Source organism: Gekko japonicus, unplaced genomic scaffold, assembly GCF_001447785.1.
Source record: "Gekko japonicus isolate JY-2015 unplaced genomic scaffold, Gekko_japonicus_V1.1 scaffold281, whole genome shotgun sequence".
Classification (NCBI taxonomy): domain Eukaryota; kingdom Metazoa; phylum Chordata; class Lepidosauria; order Squamata; family Gekkonidae; genus Gekko; species Gekko japonicus.
The window spans coordinates 1,073,347-1,086,662 of NW_015174281.1; the positions used below are offsets into that span (position 1 = coordinate 1,073,347).

Here is a 13,316-nt window from a genome sequence, read left to right on the forward strand (position 1 = left end):
CACTGTTAGGAATGAGGGGCGATGTATGCATAAACCAGTTATAGTACATTCGTATAAGCATTACCCAATTACTATGGTTCCCGCGCGCGCCATTTGGCCTGGGAACAAACTGCTACCGAAAGCAAAATAGGTACGAGCTTCCCACGGCTCTGCCCGTCTAAAGCCAAAGCAATGATCTAAGGGACTCCTCCAGCGGCCTTGAAAGATACGCGGTGCAGCTTGCAGGAGAGAACAGCAATTAGCCAGAGGGGAAAGGTATGCGCATCCGTGTAGAGAAAGGTATGCGCATGTGCGAAAGAAAAACCATTTTGGCAGCTTGCTGACAGCTTGGTTCATTTATTTACTGCTTTTATGTCTTGTCTTTCTCCCCAGCGGGGACCCAAAGCCGCTTACACCACTCCTCTCCTCCATTTTATCCTCATAGCAGCGCTGTTAGGAAGATTGGTCTGGGAGTGTGTGGCGACTGGCCCACAGTGACCCAGTGAGCTTCCATGGCAGAATGGGGATTTGAACCTGGGTCTCCCAGATTGTAGTCCGGAACTCTAACCCCTGCACCTGTCAGCTAATGCTGCCATGGTGTGGAATGTGTGGGTTGCCAGTTTGGTGTAGTGGTTAAGTGCACGGACTCTAATCTGGGAGAACCGGGTTTGATTCCCCACTCCTCCACTTGCAGCTGCTGGATGACCTTGGGCAAGCCGTAGTTCTGATAAGAGCTGTCCTTGAAAAAGAGAAGTTTGTGTCAGAGCTCTCTCAGCCCCACCCACCTCACAGGGTGTCTGTTGTGGGGAGGGGAAGGGGAAGGAGGTTGTAAGCCGCTCTGAGACTCCAAGTGAAGGGCGGGGTATGAATCCAATCTCTTCTTCTTCTTCTCCATGTCTCCCTCCTCCCATTCCCCCTTCTCTTCTCCTGTGCGCTGTTATCTGTCTAGTGTCCTTGAAGGGTTTACTCTGCCAGCTCCTAGCTTCCCGCTGGGAATAATAACCGTTGCTTTTGCCCGCGTCTTCAGGTGCTTGCTTATTGGCTTTACTGCATCAGGGGGTCACGTATGAAGGGGGTATATCTGTAAGTTCAATCCGTTTGCCCGCCATTCCTGACAGTAGAGTTCATGATGTCCTAAGTACGAGTCCTCAATAAACTGAAACTTCTGAAGGAACGTTGTTGAGTGTCTTGACTGGGAAGCCTGACAGCACTGCACTGGCTCTTCGTGTCCTACTTGTGAGCTTCCTAGAGGTATCCAATTGGCCCTGTTGGAAACAAGAAGTGGGATTAGATGGATTCTAAAGTCTGATCCAGCAGGGTGATTCTTACGTTCTTTGGCATAGGCGTCCCCCGGCCCACAGTGTAACGTGCTCTTCTGGCTCTCTTAAAGGAAAAGTATGAAGAAGGTTTCCTGCATGATGACGTGGTTTCTCAGCACATTGGCTCTGACGAGTCTTTGCGCTATGCCCCCCAAGCACCAGAGGCAACGAAGCCCAAGTCCACTTCGCCAAGGAAGCTCCACGTGAGAAGCAGGGCCCCCTCCCGGCCCACCATCATTCGAGGGGTCACGTATTACAAGGCCAAAGACGCCGAGCTGGAAAACGACCTTGACGAACGTGAGTTGCCCTTTCAGAACGAGGCCGCCAGCTTTGCGTATCGTTCATAAATCATACTTTGCATGTATTTCATGTTGTTGTTGTGTCACACAGTCGAGTCTGACTCTTCGCGAACCCATGGACCACATCTCGCCAGGCCGTCCTGTCTTCCATCGTGCTTCGGAGTTTGCTCAATTTTATGTTCGTTGCCTCGATAATACTGTCTGACCATCTCATCCTTTGCCGTCCCCTTCTTCTTTGACCTTCAGTCTTTCCCAGCATCAGGGTCTTTTTCTCCAGTGAGTGCTCCCTTCTCATTTGGTGGCCAGAGTATTTGAGCTTCAGTATCTGGCCTTCCAGGGAACAGTCGGGGTTGATTTCTTTCAGGATTGACTGATTTGATCTTCTTGCAGTCCAGGGAACTCTTGAGAGTCTTCTCCAGCACCATAATTCAAAAAAGAATCTATTCTTCGGCGCTCGGATTTCCTTATAGTCCAACTCTCGCAGCCAAACATGACTACTTGGAATACAATTTCTTTGACCATGTATTTCATAAGTCTCACCAATTTCCTCCTCCTCCCGTGGCAGTCCTCCATCCCCCCCTTCATTCTGTTCTCAGGGATCCTCTGTCCTCCCGGCACAGAATTTTTTGGGGGGTTGGATTTTGGGCCACAACAGGGAGGCGAGAAAGTAGTTCTGTGCTGACAGAAATCTTTTCATCTGTGGAGATTTTTGGCAGGATCCAAGCCACTCTCTGGGTGCTGGCATAAAGCCCGGGTGCTTTCTTTAGGTCATGAGTTGCTCCATTAATTCCGATCCCATTCAGAACCTGGGATCTGGGAGTCAACAAGGACTCCTGTTAGCTAGTAACCCACATTGGTGATGGAAAGGGCTGCCAGGTCGCAGGCGACTTATGGCAGCCCCGTAAGGTTTTCAAGGCAAGAGACGTTCAGAGGTGGTTTGCCATTGCCTGCCTCTGCATGGCCACCCCGGACTTCCTTGGTGGTCTTCCATCCAAATACTAACCAGGGCCGGCCCTGCTTAGCTTCTGTCAGAACCTCCGGACTCCGTTCCCACGGGGTGAGGCTAGAGCCCATCGTTACAGCTGGGAAAGGCGAGGCTGGGCAAGACACTTCCTCAGACTAGTGGGTTGCTACCCCATTACTTCACAGAGTGAACCCCTTCAAGGATAAGGTTCGGGGCAAGTGTCAGGTCGAGGCGGGGCGTAGTCCCTCTGGGCCTGTGGGACGCCGGTCTTTCTCTCTTTACCCCCCCCGGCCGCCTCGGGAGCCTCCGCCTCTTCCCTTTTCACAGCTTGTTCCCCACTCGCACCTTTATCCTTGACGTAGCATCCCCGGTCATGTCCCATGCCCTCCTCTTTATTCCCTTCTAAGCCCCGCTCTGCCCTACAGCAGGGAAGCCAATGGGTCTCCCATGTGGCCCCGCCCATCCTTCCACTTCTCTCCTCCCCGGTCTCCTCTGCGGAGAGGCCACAGTTGCGCTCGGCCCGTTTTCCCTCCTTGGGCGGCTGGGACGCCTTGGGGTGGCGGAGTCGTCTCTGGGTCGGGTCTCCTTCGTCCCGCTTGCAACTGGCCACGACTGACTCCTCTGTCACTCGCCAGCTTGTGTTGGCCCATCCACCGGCTTCCCTCCCTTCCCGGGGGTCGCTCCAAGGGGCGGGCCCTGGCCTCGCCTCCTGACACACAGCTTCCCAGGTACGACAAGATCGGGCTAGTCTGGGCCATCCAAGTCAGGGGATAACCCAAAGGAGGAGTGGGGCTGTGTTTGCCTTGTTCTGCAAGTGGGCCCCAGCTCGCTGTAGCAGTCAGCTGGAGGTCTTGGCTCTGCATGCTGCTTTCCGCAGAGCTTTTGCTCTTGACCTCAGGCAGTCTAGGGTCAGGATACCACTTGGCGCTGCTAAGTAGATGCTTCCGTCTCCCTCTGGTGTGCTGAACTGCCCATCCTTCCGATTTAGTCTGAAATCCACCATTCAGTCTACTTATTTCTGCAATTGCAATCTGTCTCAACATTTGGATTCCTTTGCACAGAATCCAGCTTTAAAGTTCCTGCTTGAATAGCAGTGTAGAGGGGAACGGGCATGCAAATACATGCTTTCCTTTAATTCTCAATTTCCCTGTTGTGGCTGGAGCCCAGTAAATGAGTCCGTCTGTTTTCAACGAGGCACGGATCCCATCCTTCCCTCAGCCAACAAAGCAGCTGATCAGGGAGATTCCAGTTACTTTTTCCTAGTCGCAAGTGCAAGTTAACATGAGAACATAAGAGACGCCAATGTTGGATCCGGCCAAAGGCCCATCCAGTCCAACACTCTGTATCACACAGTGGCCAGAAATACCAGGTGCCATCAGGAGGTCCACCAGTGGGGCCAGGACATTAGAAGCCCTCCCACTGTTGACCCCCCCCCCCAAGCACCAAGAAGACAAAGCATCACTTGCCCGAGCCCCTATCTATACCTTGTGGCTAATAGCCACTGATGGACCTCTGCTCCATAGGCTTATCTAATTCCCTTTTGAAGCTGTCCATGCTTGTAGCCGCCACCACTTCCTGTGGCAGTGAATTCCAAGTGTTAATCACTCATTGGGTGAAGAAGTACTTCCTTTTATCCGTTCTAACCCGACCGCTCAGCAATTTCATGGAGTGCCCATGAGTTCTTGTATTGTGAGAAAGGGAGAAAAGTACCCCTTTCTCTACCTGCTCTATCCCATGCATAATCTTATAAACCTCAATCGTGTCACCCCTCAGTCGTCGTTTCTCCAAGCTAAAGCGCCCCAAGCGCTTTAATCCTTTCCTCAAGTTCTGTTGGATTGGGCCCAGAAGCTCCATAGATTATATATTCACATGGAGCGTGATATTTAGAGCCTGAGAAAGCAGCTCACACACTATGCCTGTGGAACATGCTATCTGGTCACAGCTGATGTATGGCAACCCCATAGGATATACAAGGCAAGAGATGTTCAGAGGTGGCTTGCCAGTGCCTGCCTCTGCATAGCAACCCTGGTGTTCCTTGGTGGTCTCCCTTCCAAGCATTAACAAGGGCTGACCCTGCTTTTTCCGAGCTGTGACGAGGTCGGGCTAGCCTGGCCCATCGTGCACTATACCTAAGGTAATTAATAATTATCATCGTATTGCATTGTGTGTAGAATAACTAGGAGATCCCAAGATTGTCTGGCAGCCAGAAGTTCTAGCTCTTTCAGTGTTATGTACCACTAGGTGGTGAGCCAGACTTGTTTTTAAGGCAAGAGGTGGTTTGCCATTGCCTGCCTCATGGCCCTGGTATTCCTTGGAGGTCGCCCTTCCAAATATTAGCCAAGGCCGGCCCTGCTTAGCTTCCGAGATCTGACGGGATCAGGCTAGCTAGGTATTTTAAATGAACAGTGAGGTAGTTGGTGGGAGTAGTGGATTCCAGGTAGGAGCAAGATTAGGCAAAACATTTTGATGCTCACTGGATGAGTTCTAGGAAGGGCAGACATGGCAGGAGAATGCAAGGAAACGGTCTCCTATCATTTATCACGGTCTCCTGTCATTTATCTGAGGTTACCCTGTGTTCCTGGTGGGACTTCCTCCCACACTGTACGGGGGAGAGAAGGGTGACTCCCTCTTCTTGCTGGGTGTCTTTGGCAGAGGACGAACTTTTCAGCGGCGAGAATGCCATTGATTTGCTGATTGAAGACCAGCTCCTGCAGCACAACGACCTGCTGATCTTCCCCCCGAGGAAGCCTTTCCCAGTGGAAGGACCCCTCACGCTCCAGAGCATGGATCTCACAAAGGAACCCGTTACGCACGCCACGTACACTGGAGGAGGAGCTCCCACGGCCACCACCACGGCAAAGATGCTGCCGCTGTCCTCTTCCGTTGCGCCTCCCTCTGTTGAACCCACCCTGGTGTCTACCTCATCAGCTGTCCCTCCTGCACCGACGGCTCCAAAGACCACAGCGGCTGCTGAAGTCTCCTCAGGAACCGGGTCATCGAATGAGGACGTCTTGTGGACAATGAAGATGGCGGCTCAGGCGACCACGCAGGCTCCCACAGTGGTCCAGACTGCAGCTACCATGAGGCTGCACAGTGTTAAGGCGGCCACAGTCGGTTTCCAAGCACAGGCAATGGCCGGGCCTGGTTTGGCGGCCACAACGAAAGCCGTGACTTCTCCGGCCACTGCCAGCACCACCCCAAAACAAGTCTTCGATGAAGAAGATATCAGGAACAGCATAGGTGAGCTTATTTCCTCCGTCTTCCCTTTTCAACTTCATCTTATGAACAGACCTGTGAGTGACAGCAGAGTTACTCAAAGCGGAGTGAGCGTGGCACTTGCCTTGTGGGCCCAGCCTGGAGAGAAGCGCAGAATAGATTGGTACAGGCCCGTAGCCAGCATTTTTTAGTTTGGGGGGGGGCCTTGTAAAAAGTCAGGTGGCATTGAAATTCACCTGTGGCCCCGCTTTTCCCTCAGCACACTTAAAGGGTCCCTTTAAAAGCTGCGGTGGCTCAAGTGGTTAAGACACTGAACTGCAGGCTGTGGAACGTCGGTAGTCCAGCAGTTCGAGACCCAGGGTGCCGCATGACGGAGTGAACTCCCGTCTCTGGCCCCAACTCCTGCCATCCTAGCAGTTTGAAAGCAAGAAATTGCAAGTAGATAAATTCGGTGGGAAGGTAACAGCGTTCCGTGCGCCTTGGTGTTTAGTCATGCCGGCCACATGACCACGGAAACGTCTTCGGACAGCACTGGCTCTTCGGCTTTGAAATGGAGAGTCGGACTTGACTGGCTTTCGAGCAAGGGAACCTTTACCTTTACCTTTACTTAAAAGCTTTGGGGGAGAAGCAGGGGCTGCGCACCTGCACTCCAAGGACACAAATTCACGGCTTGGAGTGCAGGTGGGCGCGGCCTCCCCCCACTTCACCCCAGAAGTCGTGGGGCCTTGGGAAGAAGTCAGGGGGCCAGGCCCTGGGAGGCCCCAGTGTAGCTACGGGCCTGGATTGGTAATGGATAGAATGCTTTTATTTTACATGGGGAATAGTGAAGTTTTCAAGTGAAGGTTTTAAATACTATAAATGGCAAGCTTTCTGAGTGGAGGATTAAAGAAGGCAGCTGTCTGGGCAGAGCGGGCTTGTCTGTCTGTGGCTGCAGCAGAGCACATCCAAGCCATTTTGAATGCTGCCTGCGGGGAGGGAGAATAGCGGAGACCACGTGAGCCTGGATGGCAGCAGCCGGCAAATATTTGGCACTCTGTCTTGGGGTAGGAGCATTCTGTGGGTTTGGATTCAGATGACACATTTCAGGGGGCGCGGGAATATCCACTCATGGATTGCAATTTACCCGCCTTCTGTAGCAGTCTGAAATGCCCCTGAAATTCTCTTTTTGAAGGAGGGAATTTTTGTCTGTTGAGTGTGTGTGTGGGGGGGGGGAGTGAGCAGATCACACGCTTGAGTGGCTGTCCTCGTGCCTGCAGAAACATTAGTTTGGATTCGACCCTATTTGTGCAGCATGAACTTGGGAACTGTACCTCCAAGTCACCTTGAAGGTCCACCGCCATTCTTACCTCCCCTCGGTGCTGTGGAGCAGAGGGGAGCACAGGACAGGAAACCTGCTTTCCCCTGTTGAAACAACAAGTTTCAGCGCTTGCCTTGGATGAGTTTGTTGGTCTGACTAAGGGCTAAAGGTAAGGTGTGCCATCAAGCCACAGCTGACTCATGGTGACCCCATGAAGATCCACCTCCTGGAGTTTTCAAGGCAAGAGATGAGCAGACATGCTTTGTCATTGCCTCCTCTGTGTAGTGATCCCACTTTTCAGGACCGCTGAAAAGTGGGATCCATGTACTATGCATGGCTGACCCTGCTTAGCTTCTGGGCTCTGATGAGATTGGGCTAGTCCAGGCTATGAGGACTGAGAGCTACCCAGGGGAAATAGCAACTCCAGGGGAGAAGTTAAGCCTACTAAGTTTCCATTGCTAACTGCACTTTCCCACCACTGCTCTGTGGCTGCATCCAGCACTGACAAGCCCGTTTCCCACTTGAGAGCAATGTTCCCTCTAAGGTGAGTTCCGTGTGAACTAGCTCACAGTTTTTTAGCCTCCGGCTCACACATTTTTGTCTCAGCTCAGGAAGGAGGGCTCCAGAGCAAACTCATTCATGCAGCAGCCAAATCGCTCGCTCACCACTTTAATGCCAGTAGCTCACAAAGCAGAATTTTTGCTCACAAGACTCCACAGCTTAGAGGGAGCATTGCTTGAGAGACGGAGATGATAACGCTGGCCTTTTTGCAAGGCTGTTGTAGGGACGCCTGGTCTAGTGTCTGTACGAAGCATGGTGAACACTTACATGCGTTTTGTACCATGCCAAGCAGGGTTATTCTTTACTGCTGTACTTCCCCATCAGGCCAGTGCAAGGATACTTTGTCCACCATCTCCAGGCCCATGATCCAGAACACCTATGGGCGGAACGAAGGCGCTTGGATGAAGGATCCGCTTGCCAAGGACGAGAGGATCTACGTCACCAACTATTACTACGGGAACACCCTGGTGGAGTTCCGGAGCCTGGACAGCTTCAAACAAGGTGGGGTGTCTACTGTGGGCTGAATCGCTCTGCTGCCCAACTCCCCAATGGGAGGGGCTGTGTGGGTCTAGAGCAGAGAAAGGTGGGATGCAGAGGAGTCCAGTGGAGCCAGGAGGGGAGTCAGAGGAGGAGAGGGTTATGCAGTGGGGCGCCTGGTTACTGAAACGGGCTTCGAAGGAGAGGTCTTAGAAGCTACTGGAGGGGGGGGGAGGGGGTTACATAAGAACAAGAACATAAGAGACGCCAATGTTGGATCAGGCCAAAGGCCCATCCAGTCCAACACTCTGTCACACAGTGGCCAAAAATACCAGGAGCCGTCAGGAGGTCCACCAGTGGGTTGAGAGGGATAAGGCAGTTCAGGTTGCCTGCACGTGTCCTGAAGACCTTTCTGTAGCTAAAACAAACATTCACAAATCCTGGAAATCGGCCAAGATTCAAATTTCGAATGCAGATTTCAAACGACAAGCTTTACCTAAATTATTTGGTGTTTTAGCCATATTTAATAGGAATCCAGCGGTCCTGAATGACGGATCGAAATGCATTCCAGCATGAGCTTGAATCTGTTAGTCTTGAAGGTGCCACAGGACTCCAAATCTCCTACTATAAATCTCCTTGCTGTAATTTTAGCCATCCTGGCATCTCTTTTTTTTTAATGTATTTTTTTTTATTATTGAAGTTTATATACATTATCTTACATTAAATCATTATACAATCATTTTACCCCCCCTCCCTCCTTGTAGTATCTTCATATTTTTAACCACGTGCACAGATTCTTCATTTGTATTTGGATATTTGGATTGGCTTCCCCCCTTTCCACCCATTCCTTATATCCCACCCATTTATTTGTAAACTTTACATTCCCACCACATATGGGCGTATATACCCACTTCTTGGCCACAGTGCCAACACTTTGGATTCATTCCTTTAATCATGTACGCTATCTGAGCCGGAGTTCTATACCATTTCCACATAAATTTCCTCACCAATTCTTTATATCTATCTATTTTAATTTGATTTATACCGTTCATTATTTCTTGAATCACTTCCTGATGCATTAACCCTTCTCCCTCCCATTTATTCTGTATAATCCGTATCATTCTCTCCTTATCTCTTACCATCAATTTATATAATGCCCCCGCTATCCCTTTTTCTTTTACTTGTCTTCTGCTTAATATTTCATCAATTTCTGTTCTCTCCCTGCTTATCCCCTCTAATCTTTCAGATTTAACTAAATTGTATAGTCCTTGCACCTCTAACCAGTACTGCTTTCCGACTTTCTCTGAAAAATTGTTTTTTGCAATTAAAGTTCCTCCTTCAACAAACATATCTTTTAGCCAATAAAAACCGCATTCTTGTAATTTCTTCCACCACCCCATATCGGTAAATTCCTTATTTATATATTTTAATGGCATCCATTTTGAATAGCCTGGCAACCATTTCCTTTTCCAACTTTTCCAGATACCTAGAGCTATTTTCCTTGGTCCAATCGCCTTCTTATACGCCATCTGCACCTCGCCACAAAAAATCCCCTCTCTTCCTATTCTATTATTTATCTCATTTTCCAGCCTCACCCATTTAACTCTATCGCTATATCCAATCTCTATTAAATATTTCAATTGAAATGCCTCATAATACAGTTCCAAATTTGGTATCGCCCATCCCATCTCTTCCTTTGGTGCATAATTTACTATGTCTGGAGTTCTAGGCCTTTTACTTCCAAAAACCCAGTTTTTGAATACCTTATTCCATGTTTTAAACCACTTCCTCCTTATCGGGAGCGCAATTACTTGAAACAGATATAATAATTTTGGAATTAAACACATCTTGACTGCCCTAACCTTACTTAGGATAGACAAGTTCTTATTTTTCCAAGCTCTCATATCTTTCTTAATCTTCCTCCATACCTCCTTATAATTCACATCTGGTATCTTATCCACAATTTTAATAATCTTCACCCCCAAGTATTTGATTTGTTTTCTATTAGGGTCCATCCTTGTCATTTCCACTATTTCTTTCTTTTCCTCTCCACTTACATTCCAGAACAAAATTTCCGACTTGTCCATATTAACTCCCAATCCAGATTCCTCTCTAAAGTCTCTCAAAATAATTGAAAGTTCTCTTACTCCCTCCAATGGTTCTACTACTACTAACAGAATGTCATTTGCATACATATTTATTTTAATTTCTTCCTTACCGTTTTTATATCCTTGTATCCTGACAGAATTTCTTATCCTATCTGCCAAGTATTCCATCCTGGCATCTCTTGATGGTCTTGATTTTAGCACAGATCAGATATGTAACCACATAAACTGTCCCGTGTCAAATATTAAGTGCCCGTCAGGTTGGATCCCGTGAACTGCTTGCACTCTTCCCCTGGAGTAGCCCCTTCTGATCCTGGGAAAATTGATTCCTGCAGCTGCCGTACCCACGTGGGTCAGTGGGTTCCAGGGAGGAGGTGGAAGGAGACAACGGTTCCACCTCTTTCTTCTGCCAGTGCGGTTCTGCTGATGTAGGTGGTGGAAAGGGTGGTTTTGCTCCCTTCGCCTAGCCACTGCAGCCCACCCAACTGCACTGCTGTTACTCCATGCATGTTCCGCAGCACTGGGTCAAGAATTTCCACTGATGGTTCACTGGCCAGTTGGACAAAGGATCCACTTGCCATCTAACTTTTCAGTGATGGTTAATATCAGCTGTGATGTCACATACAGAAATCAAATATATAGCAAATACTGGGGGAGGGGGAGGTATTTGGGAAATGTTTGAATATCGCATATTAAACCTTTAAGTTCATAGACGAGAAATTTGGGGAGTTAATTAATTTCAGTCTTTCTCAAAGAGCACACCAGATTTTAACCTCCTAAGCAGACAGCTAACAGGACAGCAAGCAAGTTTGGGATTGAATGCATGCATTAATTGATTCTGTCATCTCTGGTTCGCAGGCCGATGGAGCAACTCTTACAAGCTGCCCTACAGTTGGATGGGGACAGGTCACGCAGTGTACAACGGCTCCCTGTATTACAACCGGGCCTTCACGCGCAACCTCATCAAATACGACCTGAAACAGCGTTACGTGGCAGCCTGGGCCATGTTGGACGACGTGGCCTACGAGGAGGAGACACCGTGGCGGTGGCGTGGCCATTCCGACGTGGACTTTGCTGTGGACGAGAACGGCCTGTGGATCATTTACCCGGCCATCAATTATGAAGGCTTCAGCCAGGAGGTGATTGTCCTCAGCCGGCTCAACGCCGTCGACCTGAGCACTCGGAAGGAGACCACCTGGAGGACGGGCCTGCGGAAGAACTTCTATGGCAACTCCTTTGTCATCTGTGGCGTCCTCTATGCCGTTGACAGTTACAACAAGAAGGACGCCAACATCTCCTACGCGTTTGACACGCACACCAACACTCAGATTATCCCCCGCTTGCTGTTTGAGAACGAATACTCCTACACCACGCAGATAGACTACAATCCCAAGGACCGCCTCCTGTACGCGTGGGACAATGGCCACCAGGTGACCTATGACGTCATCTTTGCTTACTGAGGACACAGCGCGGGCAATTCCCATGGGCCCCTAGCACCTTTTTTCTAAAAAAAATAATATTTTTTTATTGTACAAATCAGAGAGTAAATGATTTTTGTTTCCTTTTTGAAAGTGAAGTGGATTGTAGATCAGTCCACAGGCCAAAGTCAACCCTTTTTATTGCGGGCATAACCCCCGGCTTCTTTTTTTTGTACTGAATATGTGGCCTCCCCTGAGACCATGGAAAAATTGTTCTGCCAAGTACAAACTCCCAGCCGAAGACGACCCATTTTGTTGCCTTGTAATTGTAACAGGAGACTTCCCCTTTGGAGATGAGATCCTTTAAAAAACATTACCATTTTTATAATAAAATATCAATTGTTGAAACTCTGTTAAACTGGACTCCCTTTACTAATTGTTAACTCTTTGCTCACATTTCTGTCATTGTGTGTTATTGCTGGATCAGCCTAACTGCGCTGCCAGTGGAGCGAAATAGCCCCATGTTCTCTGTAGCTTTAAGGGCCCTGACCCAAATTGCTGTTCCCCTAACTAGAGGGCTTATGCCACAGCTAATAAAACATAATTCTGCCTGAGGAACGAAGAAAGTAGGACAAACTCTCTGATGCACTATCAGATGTTGGTTCCCAAGGAGTGATGCAGCGTTTCTTTCAGACAAAAATATTTTGTTCGACAGCTTTATTTCCTATGACAGCAAGATTGTCAATTCTGAGTTGGGGAATACCTGGAGATTTTGTGGGTGGAGCCTGTGGAGGGCGGGGTTTAGGGAGGGGCAGGACCTTAGTGGATAATAATGCCACAGAGTCCACCCTCCAAAGCAGCCATTTTCTCCAGGGAAACTGATGTCTCTCCTGGTTGTTGTTGTTCAGTCGCACAGTCGAGTCCGACTCTTCGCAACCCCATGGACCAGCTCCCGCCAGGCCCTCCTGTCTTCCGCCATCCTCTGAAGTTGGCTCAATTTCATGTTCGTTGCATCTATGACACTGTCTAACCATCTCATCCTTTGCCGTCCCCGTCTTCTTTGACCTTCAGTCTTTCCCAGCATCAGGATCTTCTCCAGTGAGTGCTCCCTTCTCATTTGGTGGCCAAAGTATTTGAGCTTCAGTTTCATTATCTGGCCTTCCAGGGAACAGTCAGGGTTGATTTCTTTTAGGATTGACTGATTTGATCTTCTTGCAGTCTCACCTGGAGATAAGTTCTAATTATGGGAGATCTCCAGGCCCCACCTGGATAGTGGCAACCATTCATGGTGGTGCTTCACCAAAAACTCTCAAAAGCTTCTTCCCATTAAGTGAGCCAGCAGAGTAGGGGTGCTTGACTTTAGTAGTTATTAGGGTCTTGGAGAGCCACTCTGCCCGGAAGTTTGCTGGGTGACCTTGGGCCAGTCACTCTCCCCTCAACCTACCTCACAAGGTTCCTACGAGCATAAAATGGAGGCTGGGAAGAATGATGTACACTGCCCTGAATTTCTTGTAGGGAATGTGGGATAAAAATAATATACAAAATAAATGGATTTAAGGATCCGTCTCACAATGTAGCTTCCCTTTGACAGACTTTTGAATTTTTTTCTCTTTAAAAAATGGTTTACAAATAGAAACATTTACAAAGGTAGGAACAAAAGTTAGAGTTGATTGGATACAAC

The 13,316-nt window shown here is 48.9% G+C and overlaps 1 protein-coding gene across 1 annotated transcript in view; it reads left to right on the forward strand.

Annotated features, from left to right (window-relative positions):
• OLFML2B (olfactomedin like 2B) overlaps nucleotides 1–12,174 on the forward strand; it is a 65,035-nt gene extending 52,861 nt beyond the window's left edge. Inside the window, exons 7-10 of the mRNA XM_015423848.1 lie at nucleotides 1,370–1,595; nucleotides 5,214–5,801; nucleotides 7,960–8,136; nucleotides 11,076–12,174. Coding sequence (XP_015279334.1) covers nucleotides 1,370–1,595; nucleotides 5,214–5,801; nucleotides 7,960–8,136; nucleotides 11,076–11,677 — 1,593 coding nt within the window. The 3' untranslated portion in view covers nucleotides 11,678–12,174. The remainder of the gene's footprint in view (nucleotides 1–1,369; nucleotides 1,596–5,213; nucleotides 5,802–7,959; nucleotides 8,137–11,075) is intronic.
• Nucleotides 12,175–13,316: the final 1,142 nt, after the last annotated feature.